The sequence below is a fragment of the Centrocercus urophasianus genome, unplaced genomic scaffold (genome assembly GCF_019232065.1).
Source record: "Centrocercus urophasianus isolate 14NV4802_14NV808 unplaced genomic scaffold, USGS_Curo_1.0 seq_9, whole genome shotgun sequence".
NCBI classification, from domain to species: Eukaryota; Metazoa; Chordata; class Aves; order Galliformes; family Phasianidae; genus Centrocercus; species Centrocercus urophasianus.
The window spans coordinates 9,684,897-9,707,656 of NW_024885532.1; the positions used below are offsets into that span (position 1 = coordinate 9,684,897).

Consider the following 22,760-nt stretch of genomic DNA (forward strand, 5'->3'; position numbering starts at 1 on the left):
AAAGCTTACGTTGAATGCAGAGTCATTATGAGCAATAATATAAGTGTAGTTTATCACCAAAAGAAAATCATTTGGCTAGATAGGATAACAAATACAATAAGATAACAAGAGAAAGTTTTCCCTGAAGTTATTTCTGCGCTTGCAAAAAAGGTGATTGGGAGCAGCTGGCTAGCACTTGCAGATCCAAATCACACTTGCTGAATCTGGGTGTCTTTAACAACAAAATAATCAGTTCTGCGAATGAGAGCGCAATGGTGAATGTCATCTACCTCGACTTTAATACGGTTTATGACATGAGACACAGTATCCTGGTGACAAAGTTGGGACATTACAGTGTACAGGACAGAACAAAGAACAAACAGATGGGTGACAGTACAGAGAGCCTAAGCAGTTTTCATCCTCCAAGGGTTTCAAACCCTATTGGATAAGGCCCTGGACCATGATCTGAATTCAATTTTGGTACTTTTTTTGAGCAGGAGATTGTTCTAAGTGGTCTCCTAAGGTGTTCCTTCCAACCAGTATTATCCTATTATTTATTCTTAGAAGCAGGAAACACAACATTCAGGACCCCTCAGATGAAGTACATCTTACTCCTCAATGATCTGTCCATCTCTTTCATCTGTCATTCCTTTAAGCAAACACTCAGACTGTTGTACTGCTTAAGGATACAATATTAGTCAATTGCTGAGAGAAAAAAAATATGTTATAGATGAAAATACTAATGAGATGCAGCCCATTAAAATTTCTCTGTTTAATCTATATAGTTTCCAACCTTCCTTGTGAGAATGGTAATACAGCATAAGCCAGGTAACAGTCTCAAGACCTTAATATTCTCCTTGCTTCCAGATCCAAGAGATAGAGCTTGTTTAGTGCTTTGTGAATGACAAGCAAGAATATTCAGTACCCCTAAGTTTCTTGTTTACAGCTTGCAGTGAATATAAACAGTCTTTTCCTCCCAGCAACAAAACTAAAACAGAATCCTAGCAGCAGGAAAAGTAAATGGAGAGTTATTCTTCATACAAAGCAATTATTAACAGTTAAAATCTAATTATGCGAAGTGCCCAGCTGTAACAAGGAGAGGTCAATAAGTTGACTTTAAAACGAAAATCAAGGGTGTTCAGTAAATGCAGTTAAATTACGTATTGTCCTCTATGGGAAGCATAACGAAGGTTAACAAAATGAGAAATTGCCACTTATTTCTCTTTTCTCAAGATGAACATTTGACAGAAAAAAGGGTACAATTAATTATTGCTTAAGTATTACTAAAAACTTTAAAGATCACTGTCCAGAAAAAGAAAAAACCATAATGTGATTCTGTTGTGGCTGTTTTGTTTGTTTTGTTTTTAAGAAAACCAAACTTTTCCTTATCAGGAAACTTCAGACTTAATAATAATTATTACATATGCTTCACTGCACCAATAAATAAATAAATAAATAAATAAATAAGTAGATATCCTTTCTGCCAAGAGTACTACATCCAGCTACACCCTGACCCACAGCCCCCCCCACCCCCCAAACAAAAAAGAAAAAAAAAAAAAAAGCATTGGAAATCAATTTAGAAGTTGCAACTACCCAAAAAATATTAGCTGTCTCCAAAATCCAACGTGACTAAGTATTTTTATTTTTATTTTACCTTTCTAACTCCCAACCAAGTTACAATTCAATTGTTCTACAAATACATGCAGAGAAAATCTTAAAAAAAAAAAAAAAAAAGCTGAAAGGAGCCATTTATACCTTTCTCACGTCATAAAAACATTCTTGATTGGAAAAATGCCTTTTAATATTCTGACAAATCTATTTCAAGAGATGAGGGCTGACCAAAATATATTAGTAAAAAAACATTAGTTTTTCAATTGCCTACCTGAGGTTTTTGAAACATCTGTAGCATAAAGTAAGTAAACAGTTCAGAAGCCTTTACAAACTAAATACAAGAATGAAGTTTGTGCAGTTAAATAGACATTTACCTTCTTCAACTGTCTGTACTAAGGCCCCTGAAGAAGTCCAATTTGTTGTAAACCCAAAGTTGTGACTATAGCCAGGTCTCTGGTTCATACTGATTCTCAATTCACTGTACTGTTCCTGAAAAATAAAACATGACACTACAGTATCTGGTATCACAGGAATCTAAATGAGGGAAAGTTTATCCACTAAATAAGCAAGGCGACTCACAATCTGCACTTTAATCATCTATTATTAGCATCACTGACAAAGGAAACAGCATTGAACTCTGTTAACTAACTAGGTTTTTTTTATTATTATTCAAATGGATGTTTTCAGTTTTCTTTTGTATTTTGTGTTCACTTAAAATAAACTTAGCCATACATTTCTCACTTCAAATGCTTTATAAAATGATGCTACAAAACATAGTGTGAGGAAACTAAAATATTTAAATGGGTCTCTATGGACCACCTTGTAAATTCGTGGAATTCACTGCTTCCTGACAGATCATCAGTAAAATACAAGTATAGAAAAAAAGCCAAACCATCATCAGTATCCTTCAGGCTCAATGTTGCATCTAGATTTACTTGGGTGAACAATCAACTTTTTAATTTTGTGCCAAATGCTACGAGTTATCCATAGATTTTGTCATGGAGCTCCTAGTAATTCAAAAATTAGCTAAAATCCAGTTTTTCCCAATCTAGTGGAATTTCAAGATGCTTTCAAAACCAGAATGAAACCTGACATTCACATTTTAAACGACAGATGTTTAATATGGAATTGGAATATTTTGGAACGCTTGCGTACAATCTCACAATATATTATAAACATGTGGTGCATACATTAACATTTTAATGTGAATTCATTAAAAAACAATTAAAGTATCTAAATGCACGCTATTCACTTCATTAAAAAGGAAATTGATACTGTTAAAAAAAGGAAAAATACCTTAGATTTCTGTCAAACACAATAGATATATTCCTCTAATACAAACACCAAGAAGACCCCACACACTCACACATGCACTAAGTGTACATTTACATTTTAGTCACCTAATGAACTAATCCTCTGAAAGGATGGGATTCATTTTCTCCAACTGCAAGTATTTATAAGTTTATACCCCTACTGCATTCCCCAAGACTTCTCTGTTGGTCACAGCACACAGAGAACAGCTGGAGTCTCAGGACAGGAAGCAGCCAGGGGAGGCTGTTGAAGTATCCAAGCAACGGATGCAGAAGACAGCAGTATTTCAAGGCAATAAAACTGAGGTTTATCCTTATGTTACAGGTAAATTCAAGCCAAAACACTCCTCATCACAACCCAGGGTTGAAACTTCCAAGTCACAGAGTCATAGAATGGCCTGGGTTGAAAAGGACCCACAATGACCACCTAGTTTCAATGCCCTGCTATGTGCAGGGTCACCAACCACCAGACCAGGCTGCCCAGAGCCACATCCAGCCTGGACTTGAATGCCTCCAGGGATGGGGCATCCACAACCTCCTTGGGTAACCTGTTTCAGTGTGTCACCATCCACTGAGTGAAAAACTTCCTCCTAATATCTAACCTAAGCCTCCTCCCCTGTCTCAGTTTAAAACCATCCCTCTTGTCCTATCACAAACAGCTCCTAGCTTGCAAAAGTTTCCACACTGAAATAGACCTCCTGTTTTTTCTATTCATATCAACTCCTTAAGCAAGTAACACAACACGTTCACAGGTATTCTACAGACAGGTGAGCACAGTGGACTGGAGCATGTACAAAGCTTCTGAATTTTGAGTGTGTTCCTGGAAATTACAATCATTATTTTTTATTTCCATCACCCCAACAAAGTTATTTTTCAAACCTACCTTGTCGGAGGAGTAATGCAACTTTGCATACTGAGCTTCATAATTTGGACAGGTCATCTCCAAGATACTTAGTACTTTACAAACCTGGCATTATTGCTCTGACTGCCTAGTGAATTATATCAATTTCTCAGCTCTGGCAATGATTTACAAACATGCCAAATAAAACTTGCATTCCTTAAGTTACAGTTTGTATGATGCACAACACAAGTAGCTTTTTTTTTTTTTTTTTAAAAAAAAAAAAAAAAAAAAAAACAACACATTCCTCATTTACAGGCAGGACATTTAATATCTTTGTGACCAATCATAGAGGAAAAAAAAAAAGAATTTAGTACATTTTGCTCTCATTTGAAGTGATGAAAAGAACATATATTTAAACTATGCTTTCACTGATTAGAATTGCAGTTTCTCTGCCTTTTTTTTACTACAATGCAAAAAAAAATAAATAAGAAAACAGTCATGATCTCTTTCCTCATTCAAAAATCACAGTTTCAGAAAAGTATAACTTCAATGCAATTGCTACGGAGTATCAGTACAATTAAGGCATTCCTTTTTCCACAGGTGATTAGGAAGGATGATTCAAAATGACTGAATGTACAAAAACACGGTGTGTGATTTCAGTGATCAGCATCCAAGGTTTTATGATCTCCAATAAAGCTACTGACAATTCACTTGTACAGCAACATCAGGAATGCAAAGAACTCATCTTTCATTTGTCATTGGGTGTAAATGACATTAATACAGATTGCAGGAAGGTGGTGACAATTAGAGCTATTCCTGTTCATTTTCCAGTGTGATATATGAGATCACTTGAAGTAGCACCAAAGCACTGAAAGAACCAGCTTCTGGATAAGCATGTACAAAAGGCGGTGATTTCTCTTTAAATTCAGTGTGAATAACAATTAAAATAATTTTAAGTGTACAATTGCAAAAACAAAAAAAGGCTTAAGTCACAATTGATTGTAAAGAAAAAAAACCAAAACATTGTGATATTAATGTTTAAGGCTAGCCTTTGAAAAGCTGATCTTTATTTTTCCACCACCAATTTGCTTAAAAGTGCAAATGAATGCTACAGCAGCTTAGACCATTCACCTAATTGACATGCTCCATTGTGAGCACAATTAGCTAATTGGGAAAGTGCCAGAAATCTCATGGTATCAAACCGAATATTTAGTATAACTATTTTTATTTCTAATTTTATTTCTAAATAAAAGCATAAGACAAGTAGAAAATAGGAAAAGAGCTCAACAGAAGAACCAGTTATGTGTTCTTCCCAAATTCTCTTTCCTGTGAATTAAATCAAACAGAATATTTTCTTACCACTAAAGAATATTTGCATGAGATATAACGGCATTTATTTATTTAAACTCTGCTGCAGCGTCCAGTTACACTAAGTGATTGATTTCCACACTTACCAGGGATTTTGAATTGTCATGTTCTGACAGACTCGCATTTTCTGCAGAAGATGCAAGTGAAACAGAATCAGGAGGAGAACAATATTCTGGTTTAAGAATACTATCTCCAGCATCTCGGTCTTGTGACTTTACAGGTAATGTCAAACTAGGAGTAGGTGTTGACTTAACACCTTCTTTTTCCTCTTCTTCCTCCTCACCTCTCCTTCTGAGTACACTGGTGGAGAGAGAGTATGTGGAATCTGGTAGTGAAAACATGCTGCTGGTTAAAGTTTGAGTTCCTTTAGCTTTTTCCAATTCTCCATTGTATTTCTGAGCATCATCCATCTAGAACATAAATGACAGTTTGGTAAAAATTGTTTTTAAAAGTTCTTAATCTTTCAGCAGTGTATTTAACAAAATACTCCTCCCTTTCACACGGCTGCTAGTGACTACACTTAGTAATGTACTCACTACTATTTACCCACTTTTAAAATAATAACAATAATATCAGAACAATTTCTGTGTCTCAGTGCTTTACTGAGCAGGCAAATTCTAGGCGGGAGTAAAGCTTCAGTTTCAAAGTCAGTGGAGCCAAAGAAATTTATATCAACTGAAAATTTTAATTTAACATTATTGTTAGACATTTCAGACAATTACATCAGACAAAGGCAGGTTTTCTGATAAGGAACAATACGGAGATTTGTTAAAAGTAATAAAAAGATTATTCCACCAGAAGTATTTTTAGACATATTTCTAGAAGCTCCTTTAAGTACATAAAAACAAGTAAATATGTAACACAGATAAGGACAGAATTGCCTACTCTGTTAATACAGCCTTCAACAAAAAGCAGTAGTGCCTTTTGTTTTGTTAAGGAGATCATTAGATTCTACTGTTCAATGAGCCATCCAAGACATTCAACATTTACAAATTTCAGAACTAAAGAATTTTACCGTGAGCGACCGTGGAAGTGAGGAGATTCCTCTGGAGTGGACACCAAAAGGTCTTGGTGTAACCACAGATGTTAACCTGGAGGTATCAGTTTTCTGGTAACTTCTAGGGAGAGAAGCTGAAACCTGAGCTGACCCAGTTTGAGCATTCACCGAGTAGCGCGTAGACAAAAGAGCTGAGCTCTGCTCTTCCGCCAGGCTCTTTGAGACAGCAGGAGCCTCACGCATGGCAGAGCTCTCTGGGTTTGGTAGATTCTCCTTGCTTCTCTGCGCAGCATACTGGCTTTTGCTGTCCTTAGTGCCATAGGAAGTTTCTTCCTCAAACAGGTAATCTTTCACTGTTGATTGTGTGGTGGGTGCTTTTTCTTCAGTAAACACATCATCAGTCAGTGAATATGCCCATCTGCCATCATATTTTTGTTCCCTGTAAGACAGAGCTCATTAAAATACCAAAGTGAATTGATGGACAGGTAGGATCTAAGGCTTTTGACTCCTAAATATTCACAACAGAGCATAATCTGAGAAACACATCTCTGATAAATTGAAATGAATAGCATTATTTAAAAATATTGATTTTCTAATATATTTTAAGTTCATATCCTCACCCACACATACCCATTCTTCAACACTTCCATAATACTAAGGCATGTTACTGTCAAATTAAAAGGTTGCCACCAAGACAGCAATCTCTTTGTAAAAATAAGTAAATAATAAATTGAGATATTCAAGTTGCATATTCTCAGAAATTATGATTTTGTCAAGAAGAGAATGTAGTGAAGGCCACCTGAACCACATACATACTTCTATTAGGGTGTCTACTCTCTTAAAATGCCATACTGCACTTCAGATAACAAATTGCAGGGTGTTTTTCTTTAGTTATGTTTTTGCTATTCGTTCTCACCAAAAATGAGCAACAATAAAAGAGATAATCTTTACCATGTAGTTTCCAAATTCAAGATGCTGGCAATATTGGACATACAATACAGTTTGAACCCATATTTTCCTTCAAGAGACTATAGTTGCTGTCCTCATAAATAAGACAAAATATTAAGATTTACCTAAGCTTTCTTTATAAATATATACCTTGTGCATATTTGCTTCACCTCAGCTATTCACTCACTTAAAAAAAAAAAAAAAAAAAAAAAAAAAAAAAAAAATCAGATTTAGTACTGCAATATTCAGTTTGCACTTTTGCACAATTTTTTTTGCACAATTTGCACTAATCCAAAAATAAAAAGGAAATTAACTAGATTAATTTTCTATTGTTTTAAACTCCTTAAAGTGGAGACAAATACTGACTTCACATTCATTCATAGCTGAAATAAAGAATCACAGAGCAGAACTGTTTAATATTCTATGAAAACAATGTGTTAGGAGACAATATTTTGCTCTTCAATTGCCTAGATTTTTACACTATAATTTGGAACTAAAACTGTTGAGATTTCTAAAGCATCAGTTGCAACTTGCAAGTAAAAACCGTTGAAGAATTAAAAGGAAAATAAAAGTCAGATTTAAGTTCTACAATTTAATACTCCCATTAGGGTAATTACCTTTCCTGCTGCATTTCTTTCAGTGGCTTACTACTCCTATCAGAAACTTCAGAGGCTCTCCTTTCTATTTCTTCTCTTTCTTCCTTTTTCTTTTGCAACTCTGAAGTGAAGCTCTTTCTGCGATTCTTCCATTTTGCTAGATCCTACAGGAGTCACATGAGTGTATAGAATCAGATTTTCTCAAGATCTTGCAAGCCCACTGAAACATCCCATCACATGCTATCTGGTGCTCCAATTTTACTTGTATGTCTGTATCAAGGCCATTTTTTCCATGCACTTTCCCTCTAATAGATAAGTGTGCTTTTTTTCCCTTGACATTTTCAATTTTGCTCTAAAATACATCACGCAATTACACAGAGTTGAAAACAAATACGATAGCATGTGAATTTATTGGTAGACTTTGGATGTGGGAATTTTTTTAATCATTTGAATTTTCTAATTGCCAGTATGTTACCTTGATATATAACTTGAGAATATTCTAAATTCAAAGCAAACAAACAAACAAACAAACAAAAACAACATAGAAATAGATATCCTATGTCTGTAAAACCACAATGCAAACTGGCAATTTTTTCCATGAAATACCAGAGCTAGTTAAGGAAGTACTGAATTTTGGAACTGAGATGATTGAGATGCACTAAACAAACAGCTATAAAGTGCTTTCTTAATGCTCTGTCTTTATTTTCAACCTTTACTTGGTAATCATTAGTAATCACAGATCTTAATTAAAAATAAAAAGAAAAGAAAAGGTCTTCAGATAACCTTACAATCTGTGCAATGTTATCATGTCAGTTTATAAGCTAAATTTAAGAGAGAATTATTGGGGAATAGGAGCCTCAAGAATTTGCTCAAGGAAATACTATTTCCTTCTTTTCCCAAGGGATCAAGTACTCAGACATTCCAAACATTTCATTAAAAAAAAAAAAAAAAAAAAAAAAAAAAAAAAAAAGTATTTGCAAATTTCAGACAATAAATGAAACTGTGTCCTAAATTTTATGTCAGCAAAAATGAAGCCTGCAGACTTTACTGTAATATCACACTATATACAAATTGTATTGTGAAACACTGATCAGAAACTTGTAACAATATTAAAAATAAATTCAATTCTGCCTTAAACAGATAATCCCCTCTCCCAAAAAACACTCATAGTTACATGAAATGCATCAATTCAGAGCACAACCACGAGTTACCACACATGCCAAAACCAGTTTTCTGGGGTACTAAACGTTGGCAACACCCAGCCCTTTTGGTAGGATACATCAGGAGGAATGAAAACTAGTATTTACTTCTTGCCACTTTAGATCTTGCTCTTGCAGCTGTTCTTTTATCTTCTGTAGTTCTTCATAACGGATTTTGCGCAATGACTGCTGCTCCTCTGCACTGACATCATTCAAAGATTTACTCCTAGAAATCAAAAAGTAAGAAGTATATTCAGCTTCATAACATCTCAGCTACAATCACAAGATTCACAAGTGAAACCTTCAAGAGAAGGAGATTTCTGTTAGTACAACTAAGCATTCCTAAGTGTTATTTTAAAAAGAGCAGGAAATATACAGGCAGCTGAATGAGCAAGACTGGGTTGGGACCTACTGCCAACCCTGAAGTCAGTAGTTGCATATTTGAGCAAATAAATTCAGATTAAGGAAATTACCAGCTTCTCGCTAACAATTCCCATTTAATTCCTTATACCTACTACTACTGTTTAAACTTCTTTACTGACCTTGCTAACCTCTTTTGCCTAAAAGCCTTCCCCACTCCCCAGAGCCAAACTTTCCATTTCACTTTTCAGCAACAGCCTTCGAATCTTCTCCTATTCTTTCATTTCTTAGAACAATCATAAAATCAGGTCAGTTACTGATGCACATTGCTAAAAGAGAAAAGTGATTTACTGTTAAGTACCCAGATCAATCATGTTACAGGCCCTACTAGCCTACCATTCCTTCTCAAATCTCTTTGGTACTTTCAGTCTAAGTTAGGAAAGTCTACCTCAAAGTCATCATCTCAATTTCTTACACATGTCAGCAAGTTTGCCCACAAACTGCTACTTACTAGTTCACTGTAACCTCAATTCCTCAAAATTCACTTCCTTCCCAATACACCTGGCTTCCAGCCTTTGCAGTTGTCTCTTATTCATCCATTTAAATAGAATAACAAATCTTTTTGTTCAAGTGTAGGATAAGACTCCTACTCATATTTGACCTCAAATCTGAGACACATCTAGTAACATGCATATGTTTTGTCAAAAGGCTCTGTGCCTTTTGACAAAAAGAAAGGTAGATTTCTGATTATTGTTTTTCCTCAAAACACTTTCATTTGTATTTATCCGGACAAAACTTAAAGGATGGAAAGATATTAGGATAAGTTCTAATACAACTCAAAACTGCAGTGCTTCTTTGGTGTGACAGAAAAGCAGGTTAAAATAAAGTGATTCATCACAGGGCCTTGCTCTAATCTTCCACATACCAAGAGAGCTCTGAATTAACAAAGAGTTTCTTTCACTTCCTCCCAACAGGCCCAACTTACTTATATTCATAACGTAAGACTTCAGACTTTGCCCTCTAGAAAAAAAGTCTAGGGCATTAATTCATTATCCCTGTTTGCTTGTTTATTTTCTGAATGTGAAGAATGCCAAATTTAGCAAAAATCCTAAGGTCATTTTTGCAGAAACTCTTTCTTATGCAGTTCTCTTTCACAGTTAAGTCATACCGCATATAGAAATGGCTTAGGGTAAGCACTTACACCGTCCCAAGTTCACTAAAGAAAATTTATATGACAAGGATTTCCTTGTTTTTTACTTAAGTTTCTATACCTGCACTTGAATTTCTGTATCTGCTTGAAGTAAATTAGGAAAATCTAGACCCAAATAAAATATAACCTAATTAAGGGTACATGTTAATTTCTAGTCTACTCCTAACTTCAAAGATTTAACAAGTAACTGAGTCTCCCTTCACTGACATCTAACTTCTTCAGGAACTTCTTGTTTCTCCTGGCAGCCTGTAGTTATTTACCAGGTTTTGCCTCTGGGTGAAAAAAAATGTACAGATGAATAAACATACAAACACATTCATATATATGTTTGCTTTTTCTTTCCTCTTCAGAAAATATAGAGCACCGTGCTTAACTAAATACTTCACATGCCATCACGCATGTAAATGGAAAATTTCTCTTTGAGCCACAGTAAGCTGTAAACAAGCTTATGTAAGTTACCATAACTTAACATGGCACTACCCAATCAGTTCACCACTGAAAATACAGTAATTGCAAGTCTAAAAAAGTCCATTAAATATTCAGAAAGCCCACTTTTATTAAAAACTTCAGACAGATAACCCTGAGAATACTCTGTTCACATTATTTATCTACTTATTTACTTTGGTTCAACTCTAGGAAGACTTTACCTTTGGTTAAACTCTAGTAAGACTGTACCTTGTCAGAACAAATTAGTTAAAATAATTCTCAAGTCTTACTAGAGTTTGTATTACCATCACAGCCAAAATGTGCAGTGCAAAGTAATAAACAATAGGTCAAATGATTTTGACACTCATTTAAACTATCAACCAGATATATTAAGTAGCAATTTTTACTCTGGGAGTCATTTGATATTGTATTGCAACCTATTTCAAAACAACAGTTTTTTCAGTCATTCCCATGATACACATGCAGGTCATTAACTACTTTCAGGATTTTAACTGTGCTGTTTTTGAAAAGAAATATTTACTGATCTTGCTTTACATTACCTGAATGCTTTAGAGCCCGATTTAAATATAGAACACCATGTACTTCAGATAGAATAAGATATTAGAGCTATTTTCAAAACGCCTGATAACCATAACTAATACAATCCTAGATGTCTGAGGACTTTTACCGAAATACATAGCTTTTAGTCTTATATTTGTTATGTAAACTGCTCAAGCACAGAACAAAGCAGCATGCACAAGTTGCTTCTAGCATGAGTTTTTAGCTACCGTGCATGCATGCGAATTTAAACAAGAGGCAAAAACAGCATCATGATCTTTCAAGCTTTTATGAACTTACCCTTGCTCATCAGAAAGCTTTTGAAACAGTCTGAGAAATTAGAAACCAAAAAAAGAGAAAAGATTCAGTGTTTTGCTTGAAACTCATAACAACATTCATATGAGCAGCACACCAGCACCCTCACTAAGTGAAGGGGAAACTGTGAAAGCCTGAGGATCAGCCAGCATGGAGTAGCACATTAGCAATCTCACACAAGTCAGAAGCACATCAGGACTCGCATGATGTGTAAATCAGGCAGAAAACTGACAAAACAAGGCTGCCTGTAAGTTTTCAGTGCTTTCAATTTAGAAAAATAGCATGAGTAGAGCCTTGTTTTAATTCTGCATCACTTATTCCAGTGCTGCTAAACAGCACATTTGGAAGATACTCATTGCAAGAAATGAAAATTAAAGTCATCCCTGAGTCCTAACAAGAAGCCTGGCTCACAAAGGCTGTTTCCTTGCTTATTCAGCCATCTCTGATGCTAAATACAAGTCATATATGCAATTGATAAAACGTCCTATTTATACTTTCACACATTAACAGAGAATCATACACATTCCATGCGATTCAAGGATTTTTAGCATTCTTGAATATGAGTATTCTACTGAATTAATGCTTAGAATGTGAAATTATTTCAAGCACTTCAGAAATATTCCTCAGTGAAGCCTGCACTTTGTTAACAGCATAAACCCTAAAAATTAAGTATGATGACATCAAACTACCACTTGCAACACATAAATATCTTAGCCACAGAGTAAGAAGGCACAGCTGGTGGAACTGCAACTTGCAATGCCGTATTTTCAGAGCTAAGGAAACCCTTCCAATCTTCCAAAATACAAAATTTGAAGAGAGTTAGGTAGGTGTTTAAAAAAGACTTCAGTCAGAGAAGAAAAGTGGGGATACACCAAAAAAAGGATTAGAGAGAAGTATTAATCAGGACTATATAAGATACAAAAGCAAAGGAAAATATTGGTAGAACAAATATGCCACCATAGAATTAAAAATTATGTGGATGCACATCTTACATGCGTCATGACTTTGGATGGGCAAAGGAATACTAATATTTTTTTTAACCTCTGGAAACATCTCTAGACTGCAGTAAGACAATTTATAAACATTTTTAAACTCAGGTACAAGCAATAATATCATAAAGTTCACCTCCAGAGCTTGTCATGGAAGCATCCATATGTCTCAAAAGTGATTTTCCCATTGCATTGTGGGGGGAAAAAAAATTCTACCCCCAATAGCCTTTTGAGTAATGAGTATTCCTGCTCAAGCAAGGAAAGAAATCCATATAAAGCGGTGTATGAAGAAACTATTGTGCATTTTCTCTGGAATTGCAGAAAAACTGAAACTACAAAAACCATCACAATTTTTGTTGAAAATATGGTATTGCAGTCATAAGCTTCTATTGAAAGCAAACAAAAAGCTTGTCCAGAATGACACAAACAAGCTGCAGATTTGTACTCTATGAATGGCTTAGCACAAGACGATACTTTTCTGGATGGAAACAGTTCAATTAACTAAAGCAAATCCGTGCAGGACACAACCTGACCTCTCCACCATCTGACGTTTCTTATGTCTAACTTTGCTGGCCTCCCTGATCGCTTCCCACTTCTTCCAGTCTTCTTCACTGCATGGACCTGGGATAAAGTTTACCGGTTGCATGTTGCTTCCCACTTTCCAAGATTCAATCTTGCGTGCCAGCATATCGTCCCTCTTATGGTGGGAAGACGGCGACAACACTCTACCGCTCCTCTTTCTTTCCTCAGGCACTGAATTTTTTTCAAGTAAACATAGAAATTTGGACCGGATTTCTTCTGGAAGACTCCAAGGATCAGGAAAGAGCGCAGGGTGGTACTTGTCAGGAGCACCTGATAAAGGAACTTCTTTTTTCTGAGAGAGGATTTTACGAAATATCATGTCATCTTTTTCCAAATCTGGAATCACAGGTTGGCCTTCCCGAGGTTGCAGAATTATTTCACCCTCTAGAGGAGGCTCCTGCTCAGAGAATTTTCTGAAATACTGGGGATCCTGGAGAACAACGTGATTCATATGGAAGGCCCCAGTCTTGCGAACAAACAAGTCATCGTTTTCTAGATCTGGGTATGGATATCCATTTTCAGCATCTCCTTCATCATCACATCCTGGTATAAAGGAAATATTCTTTCTACATTTTATGAGCCTAGGGCCAGAAGTAGGATCAATTTTGGTCTTCGTTTCAGAAGACAAGTAGTCAGAGTATTTTTGCAGGGCCTGAAGTAACAAAAACTGACTGAAGCATATAAAACAAAAGGAAGGAAGTAAAATATCATTAACTAGTAAAAAACAAGCAGATCATAATGTATTGAGATATACATTTGTTTTAGATTTGCAGTATCCTGAGCAGTACAATTACACCACTTGGCATTCACCACCACTAACTAGAGTACAGTGCACATCAACCAATGTAAAGGTAGCAAGACATACTGACTTGCCAGTAAACAGCACACTTCATGCTCACAGACAAAGCCAGAAACCCTATAAATCATGTTATCCTTTCACATTTACAATTTTCAGAAGATGATCAGCAACCTACAGCTATAGTAAAAAATAAAACAACAAAAAAAGTAATAATAAAAAAGAAGCACGACATCACAGGATGCAGTTTAATTTCATTTAGCTGTTGCATATCCAGACACTTCTTTTTGATGCAACAAGAGTACAACTCATGCAGTGGTATGAACCTGGGCTGGTCAGAAGCCTCCAAGATTTTTCCTTCTGTAATCTGTGACAATGGGCTTCCCATATATTCAGCAGTTGGCTTATAGTTTTGATCCCTTCTGCTACTGCTATTCCATTCGAAACTTGGTCTTGGCTGGTTAGCAACAAGGGCAGAGCTTTGTTTGTAAGCAAAATTCATATCCTCAGAATCTGATTTCTTTCTACTGTCCAGCAGCACAAGAAAACACAGGGAAAGAAGAAAAAGAAGAAAAAGTGCATGCACTTAGTAAAATGCATAGTGTCAACAGTGTAACAGTTGTAATGAAAATAATATTTCAATTATTTTCCTCAAAAAAAAAAAAAAAAAAAAAAAAAAAAAAAAAAAAAGTTTTGCACACAGGAGAGAAACAAGGGCATGCATAAAAACGCACCTGAACCCTTGAATCTCTTTATACCAGGGTTTGAAAGAGGATTTTCTGATTTTTTTCCATAGCAATTCTTCTTCTGGAGTCCAAAACTTAGGAAGAAATTTGTCAAAAGGAACCACTGTATTTGATGCTGAAGAACTTAGCTTGCGAAAATAGAGATCATCTTTTTCAATGTTTGGGATGACTACTTCTTCTTCCTCATCCTCATCGAAATACCCAGATAATTCTGGAGAAATGTTAACTCCTGGTTTGTTTTCCACTTTAGTATCCAACTGCCTCTGTCTCCTCTGGTTACTGTTCAAAATACCCAATCAGTTAAGATATTTTAGGAGAAACTTAACAAAAAGAACGCAAAAAAAAAAAAAAAAAAAAAAAAAAACATGCTTTTTGGCTCAGGAGTTCAACCTTGTGAATGAAGCAAATTAGTTCTCAATTCCACCACTGCAGTACCAGAAATAACAAAAAAAAAAAAAAATGTTAAATTGTTATATCGGCATCCTATCACATCTGACAAAAATTTGACAGAAAAGGCACAGTAATATATCACCTCTGTTAAAATGCTGATTAGAAGGCTAACTTTATTGAGTTATCGATGGACTGCAATTTAGGTAATAAAACAGTTACTTGATCTTGGATTAGTATCTCTGACCTCAGTGGTTCAAGCACTGCAGCTAGTGGACCAGCCGAATAGTTTTCTTGTGAGCAAGATTTAGGAGAGTCATTGCGCAGCACGAAATGATGTCCAGGTGCAGTAGAGCTTACAGGGCTCTTTTGGACTAGAAATCTACGATTTGCTAAGTCATCCATAACCAAGTCGGGCATCCTTTTTCCATCTTCTGAATCAGAGCCACTGTCATACTCATAGATCATCTGTAGGGAAGCTGGATTTGTAAGCCCACATTCTGCTCTGCTATTTTGGCAGGAAGCTATGGGATTCCTTTCACGTCCACTGAGGTTGACCAAAACAGGAACAGAATGAAGACAGTGAAGTCACACAAGATGAAACCCAGGAACTGCCCACTAGTCTCAAGTGTGCACACTAAGAAATTGGACGAGAGAAATTCATCACCACAGTTTGGAAAACTTTAATGAGAAACTAAAGCTGTAGGTCTAGCTCATTCAAGACTTAAGATCATTTAAACCCCCTCTGCGTCAAGTATGACCAACATCAACACAATCAGTTTTTTGTTTTTTTTGAGTAAAGTGGAAGAAAGTCAAGCAGACAAAGAAAATAACAGGAAAAATTAAGTTAAAAAACAAACAAACAAAAACCTAGACAACCACAGCAGCCCCTCCCCTTCACTTAGAGTATTTTGTTTTCAATTGTAGCGACAGCACCTTTTTTTCATTCACTAATAAAGAAAACATTTGTTAAAAATATAAATGAAATTCTGCTTTACAAAGACTGCACACACCAGTACCTTGAAAATGTCCCATCTAACTCTGGGTAGACAGGGCTTGCCCAGCTCCTCCTGTTGTCCTCATTCTTCTCTGTTCTTTTCTTCCTTAGGGGTGCTGGCATATATGCTGGCTGCTTGTTTTTAGTGGGTAAGAAGCGATTGAAGTCAGTAGCAGGTTTTGGTTCAATTACAGAAATCCTTCGATAGGACCTGTCATCTTTATGGGAGTCGCGCATCTTGAAAGGCAGTTCTGAGTCTGTGTCACTATCACAACCTAAGAGAACAGAGGAGAAAATAGATGGCACAAATGTTATTCTCTAGGTAAGAGTTTCTATCTAAAAAGTTACATTGAAATATCCTCAAATCAGTTTAACTGCATGTTTGAGATATTTTCCCTGCAAAGTTATTGAACTACTGATAGGACTGTAGGTAAGGTAAGGTATTTTTAGAAATTTGTTCTGAGGCTATGATAAGGTCCGTTAAGCTGAATTTGGTTTGCATGCTCATGCTACATTCATTCCATTCTTTCACTATCACTGCTGCCTGCAGGAAATAAAGCACTAAACTCTAAACTAAAGAAATAAAAGAGCAGAGAAGTTTTTGGTTGGTTTTTTTTTTTTTTTTTTTTTTTTTTTCCTCCCTATAATTAAAAGCACATTTGCAACTCATGCTTACTATCAAAACCAACTTACTAGCAAAGAAAAGAAATACGCTAATCTCAGCACATTAACATCCATTAGAAACCCTGGTTACATATCACATATGTAACATGGCTATATATGTTGCTTTGCTCAGATCAGAGGTGCTGTATGTGATGTATCTGGTCCAATAGTTTTAATTTACACAAAAGGAATAAAATCCAAAATCACTGTTTTTATATTGTTAGACTACAAGTTAATTCTGAATTTTAAATCTGGAAGAAAAAAAGGCAGGTTAGAGTGGAGCTATAGGGAACTAGTGTCACAGATCTTCTTGTTACCTTTTTTTCCCCCATGATAAATTAAAATGTCAAAAATAAGAACTACTATTCAGTTTTCGACCTAGGTGGGAAAAACACTGGTTATGTTTAATGTTCACAAATCAAATGAAAAATATAGATATATGATATATCCATGATAGGAACAAGACAAGACATTTTTGAAACTGTTGCAGTTTTAGGTGAACTCACCAGGATCTGAATTCTTGCAACTACCCTTCCTGAAGCATAGGAAAATAGCCCACATGGACACACATCCTGACGTGACAGTGGAAGCATGATTATTAGCAGCCCTTCCTAGTAAAATTCCTGTGGACATAGCTTTATTTCTATCAACCGTTAAAGGTCAATATTTGCTTTAGGAAAACACAACCCATGGCAGTTGCAAAATTAGAGTTGCCTTCCAAGTCACTTAAAGTACTGGGCACCTGTAATACTAGGTCCATACACTGTCTTTTCCCACTCTCATAAGATGTGTTTATAAAAGATTTAAAAGAGGAAAACATACCTTCACTGCCACCTTTCAAGGTTATATCTGATGAAAAGCTTGTGGAGGACCTTGAGCCAAGAGAGTCCAAGCTATCGAAAGAATCGTCTCTTTTGTGGCTTGCTGAAGATGGAAAAGGTTCTCCTCGGTCCACGTACCAAATATCACCGTACCCACTATCCCTGCCACTTCTGTTTAGGTGGCTGGACTCTTCAAGTGCCTATGGGAGTAAGTTTTGAAAGATCCTTCATGATAGTTTAAAGCAGAATATTATTAGTCAATTTGCACTCAAAAAATTTAAAAACGTGTCTTGACTGCACTAACAAACTTACCAACGTCAATCCCAGAAAAATATAAAACCTTGAATAGATGAGTTAAAACAAATGCTTAAATTTCCCTCATTTCAGCCAAACAGAATCAAGATAAGGCTTATTCACAATTTATCAACCAATCACAGAGGATGGGCTCTGAATTTCTTGATTACATTGGTATCGGAAGAACCAGGGTAGGCTAAAACTCATTTTTTCTACATAGCCTTTGACAGCAAACAAAAAACAAGAAAACACTGTGATAGTAGTCTCCAAATTAAGACTGATTAAACCACCAAGAGATTATTTTGAGTTGTAGAGTTGCAAAGTATGAAATTGGGGTATTTATTTACTACTTCTAATGTTTTCCTTACCTTAGTCAATGCTTGCCCTAATAACTTCTCAAATGCTTTAAGATTGAGATATGGACCATTATAGTGAGGGTTACTTTGTGCTTTTCTCCCCAGCCAATATAATGTAATCAAAACCTAGAAACATAAAACAAACAAAACGAAATATGAAGTTCATTTGCTTCCTTCTCAACCAGCATTAAGGCATCTCTCCATGTTACGGAGAGATTTTCCACATTTAAATATAAAAATCTTGCTTACAGTGTTTGCTAGAATTTCCATCAAAACCACTTACAGTGCTGTGTTATATACAGCATAATGCAAGTAATCATGTGCAAGTGCTGTTTAATTACTGTATTTATTTGAAAAATTAAGACCCACAGAAATGACCATAATGTGGCACTTATTTGAGTGAACAGCTGAAGAATAAAATAAGAACAATAATGCCATAGACAGAAACATCCGAAATATTTTAAAAATATATTTAATCAAAATTAGTGAGAAATTGTTTCAAATAGCATTGAAGTAAGCGTCTTACGTTTTTCACTCTTCTGTTGGTCTCCTCTGGTCTGAAGGAGTGAAGGAATGAGAAAAAAAAAAAAATAGAATAGCAACACACTTCAAATTCTCAGGCATAACTATACTATTTTAAGCATTACAGACAAAGCAAGAAACCATTAAAGATTCTGATTTGAGAACAATTCAGAAAGGATTCAGAAAGGTTCCAGGCTCTTTCAATTAGGTTTCTAGTTACCAACAACAACATGGAAAACAAGCAAATATCTGGGCAATATACTTCCTATCCAGGAAGAGCTTCAGATCCATGTGAAAGCAAAGTACTTTCCCTCTCTTTGTATTACATTTTTCAAAATATTTAACGGATAGAACATTTCAGACTAAAAAAAAAAGTAAAAAAAAAATAAGACACCCATCAAGCACTAGCAGTAATTAGGGTGAGAGGATTTGAACAAAAAGGTGTGGAATTTATATACAGTGGCAGAAAGATTTACAAAGAGTTCAAGATTCAGACCTGTGATGCGTCAGGTCATATTTTACTACAGGGTTTGGTCAGCATAGACAGCAGTCTTCAAACACTTAACGCAACTCGACACAGTTCACACAGCCACTCTTTCCTCTCTTTCCCCATGTTTGAAGAGAGCACCTTTCACTCAGTACTGATGGGGTGGTCATTCCCATCATGAAGAAATCAGGCAGCCATGAGCACAAAATCATGAGATGCAGCTGACCTGTGCAATGACACCTCTCTTAATGTCAAATACTTGCATGTGTAAGTATAAAGACCCTCCTAAAATACATTGCTGTTGTAATTTTTTTATTATTATTTTTTTATTTTTTATTGAGCATTTATTGGAGAAATGTTTTGACTTTTATCATGAGCATGTAGATTTCTTTTCGGATGTACGTGCTATGGCTGTTACCTAATGTGTTGATTACAGACAGGCTGGTCACTAAGCAGAGAACAGAAAATTGCTCTCATGAGGCTGTATAAGCTCCACAGTGTATAAGCATTATACTTTTCACATCTGATGAAGAGTATTTTCAAGGTTTACACTCTTTGGCCTGAAGGCTTAAGGTCATTAGGACAGAATTTCCTTCGTTATTTGCAATTATAAAAGCATAGGCCATGCATACCCTTGCTAAGAATGCCTTAAAATTTTCTTCCAAACTTTAGCAGTCCAGTAAACAGTGAAAAATTCTGCCTTTAGTCACTATAAGCTGTACCCCGCTGGTCACACCAGCTTTCAGAAGGAAGCTCTGAATTGAACATGGTACCCACTTTTGCTTCTCATGAGTTCTCTGCAATCATTTATATTGGTCATTTGCAACATGAGGAACACTCAGCTGTTTTTGTATTTTTACATATCATCTACACTCAAACAAAGCATGAACAGGCCTGCATACTCAGGCTACAAACACTGCAAAACTTAAGAACATTCACATCAACTAGTAAGCATGACTGAACCCCAAATGCAGGCATAGAAAAATTTCACACACACATACAGGACACAGTGGTCCATTTGCATGCTTGCTAGACTAACAACAGAAGCAAGCTGTCAAGTTGTTTATTCTTAGCAAAGCTTTTCCAGTTTTGTAATTTACATGCATTACTACTTTATTTCTTCGAGCTATGCATGTTGGCCTCTGATCCTTTAAGCAATTTGTTTTGATAGGTAAAGTCCAAACATAAAAACCAGGAAACCTTCTGCTAATCTAGAGCAATCAATTGCTTATTTACATAGGTATACATTAATTCTTCAATAGCCCTTACATAAAGGGAAAAGAGGAGGGATTCCAGATGAGCAATGTATAGTCCCAGAATCTGCACAAATCCAAAATCTATAGAATTGTTTCCACATACACACACACACACAAAAAAAAAAAACTCAACAAAGAAATCTAATGCTGTTATCTTACTGGAATGCCTTAAAAAATTTTATTGTCACCTTTAGTTTTCACAGCTGCTTCTCTGTGAGGCCTGCAGCTTTCAGAAGATGCTATTTGGATCCACTTGCTGTCTTTCTCTGAGCGAAATAAGAACCTCATACATCTACATTGTGGCCAAGCTCACAAACCATGCCTGAGCTATGCATGCACAATCCACTGCTGGTGTACCTTCATCAATGCAATTAAACACCAATCACACACTGGAAAATTCTAAAAAAAAATGTGATATTTTAATTCAAAATGATGATGATAGAACTCAGCTGGTGGAAACAACAGTCTTTATGAAATTAAGGGTATTATTCTGGCTTGAATAAAAGAATGCCATTGTGCTGTAACATATGCAGGCTGCTGCTTTGCTCAAAGCTGCACCTTAAAAACTATCTACTGAAAGAAGCATGCTCCTGTCCAAATGACAGTTCCACACTGTTTACTAAATTTCATTAAATTTCAAAAATTAACCTCTGCTTTACCAAAGGTTTTCTCTAACTATGCAACTTCACTAGAGGTGTCTGAACTAAGAAACAGAAGCTGCTAAAGAGAACAATCAACACTGCACAGAAATTATTTTACTGTGTGCTTCATCTGATCCCACTAGTCTCAATATTTTAGCACTTATTCTGAAGTTCAAAAGAAGACTGGGTTACCTAATTTAACATCAGTGTCAAATTCCAGCTAGCACAGAATTCTCAAGTTCAAAACCTACAGTTTCTCATTCATGAAGAACAAACCTTAAGTATTGGCAGTGGTTTCAGTAAAAGTTTATGAACAACTTCAAAATTAACCACCCTGGAAAATATATATCAAATGTAGCATAGAAGTCTAAAGGCCATGAGATAACAAACTGTGGGGGATATTTTAATAATTACGAAGCATAACTGAACAATTCCAAGCTGAACACTGCTGCAAGGATGTGAAATAACCACTCATGGAGAAGTAATATCTTCTGTGTAAATCATCTGAACTACGTCAATCGTTTAGCAAACAGAAAAAAAGACAAACGGGACAAAAATAACGTGCACTTGTTAGTAGATTATATGCTTAGATACCAAATACCTTAGTTACATTTGAACAAAATGCACATTCACCAAAATAGTTTACACTTGGTCAGCATTAGAGGATGAATGCTTCTCTAATAAGGACCACTATATAATAAAAGAAAGGGACGTAGCAATAACAGACTGAGCTGCAGCTCAAGGAATTTATTCCCAGTTCCACTATTTGCTCAAGGTTAAATAGCAAAATTAGTCACTAAGGCCCCTGCCTGACAATACAAAGGCTTTGGCAGCAGCTCTACCTTAAGGATTTCCTGATCTCTCTTTCCCTTCCAGCCGTCTCTGTTTGCTGCCCTGTGATTATGCCAACACAACTCTGATTCACACTGTGAATCAGGACCAAAGAGTCAGTTTCTCTGTTTGGGATTTTCTAATATGCATTTCTAATGCCCAAATTAACTCACTCATCTGATTTACAGCATGCTCGCACAAGTGAGCATGTTAGTATACAGCTGCAAGTCTGGCACATTGCCATACAGGAGCAGGGAAGGGCCTGGTGAAAGAGGAGCTTGCCATGCCAACAACCTAAGAGACCCCAGTGATGGCAACCCAGCCAGAGGCTCAGCCTGCTTCCTGGACTTCTGCCAAAGCTCAAGTTTGAGGCATGAGGATAGCTTCCTATTATTTCAACATACTTTGAGGTATTCTTCAAAATTAAAATTGTACAAGACAGTCATACAACTAACAGTAGCAAGCAGACTGTAATACAGTCTAGTTGATTTCTTAAGGTAACTACTTCCAGAAGATATCCACTGGAAATGCTAACACCTGTATACATATATTTTTCAGTGTCTCCTTGCAGTAGAGCAGTGTATTTTAAGTAGTTATGTTTAGGTCAACTTATTTCAAATCTTTTAATATATATACCCAACAGTTTGGATTTTGTTTTCCAAACTTGGATCCCT

At 35.9% G+C, this 22,760-nt stretch overlaps 1 protein-coding gene across 8 annotated transcripts in view; it reads right to left on the minus strand.

Moving 5' to 3' along the window:
* LMO7 (LIM domain 7) overlaps positions 1–22,760 on the minus strand; it is a 72,253-nt gene that overhangs the window by 25,103 nt on the left and 24,390 nt on the right. For 5 of the 8 annotated variants that reach the window (XM_042839211.1, XM_042839208.1, XM_042839207.1 and 2 more), the window contains 10 exons: positions 18,876–18,906; positions 18,362–18,475; positions 17,701–17,899; positions 16,238–16,490; positions 11,704–11,733; positions 8,958–9,075; positions 7,672–7,814; positions 6,125–6,545; positions 5,196–5,519; positions 1,965–2,079 (listed from right to left, as the gene is read on the minus strand). In XM_042839211.1, the coding sequence (XP_042695145.1) occupies positions 1,965–2,079; positions 5,196–5,519; positions 6,125–6,545; positions 7,672–7,814; positions 8,958–9,075; positions 11,704–11,733; positions 16,238–16,452 (1,366 nt within the window). In that variant the 5' untranslated portion in view covers positions 16,453–16,490; positions 17,701–17,899; positions 18,362–18,475; positions 18,876–18,906. Of the gene's footprint in view, positions 1–1,964; positions 2,080–5,195; positions 5,520–6,124; positions 6,546–7,671; positions 7,815–8,957; positions 9,076–11,703; positions 11,734–13,240; positions 13,961–14,411; positions 14,613–14,819; positions 15,111–15,465; positions 15,766–16,237; positions 16,491–17,700; positions 17,900–18,361; positions 18,476–18,875; positions 18,907–22,760 lie in introns of all 8 variants that reach the window. The other 3 variants (XM_042839210.1, XM_042839209.1, XM_042839204.1) reach the window with 3 other exon arrangements.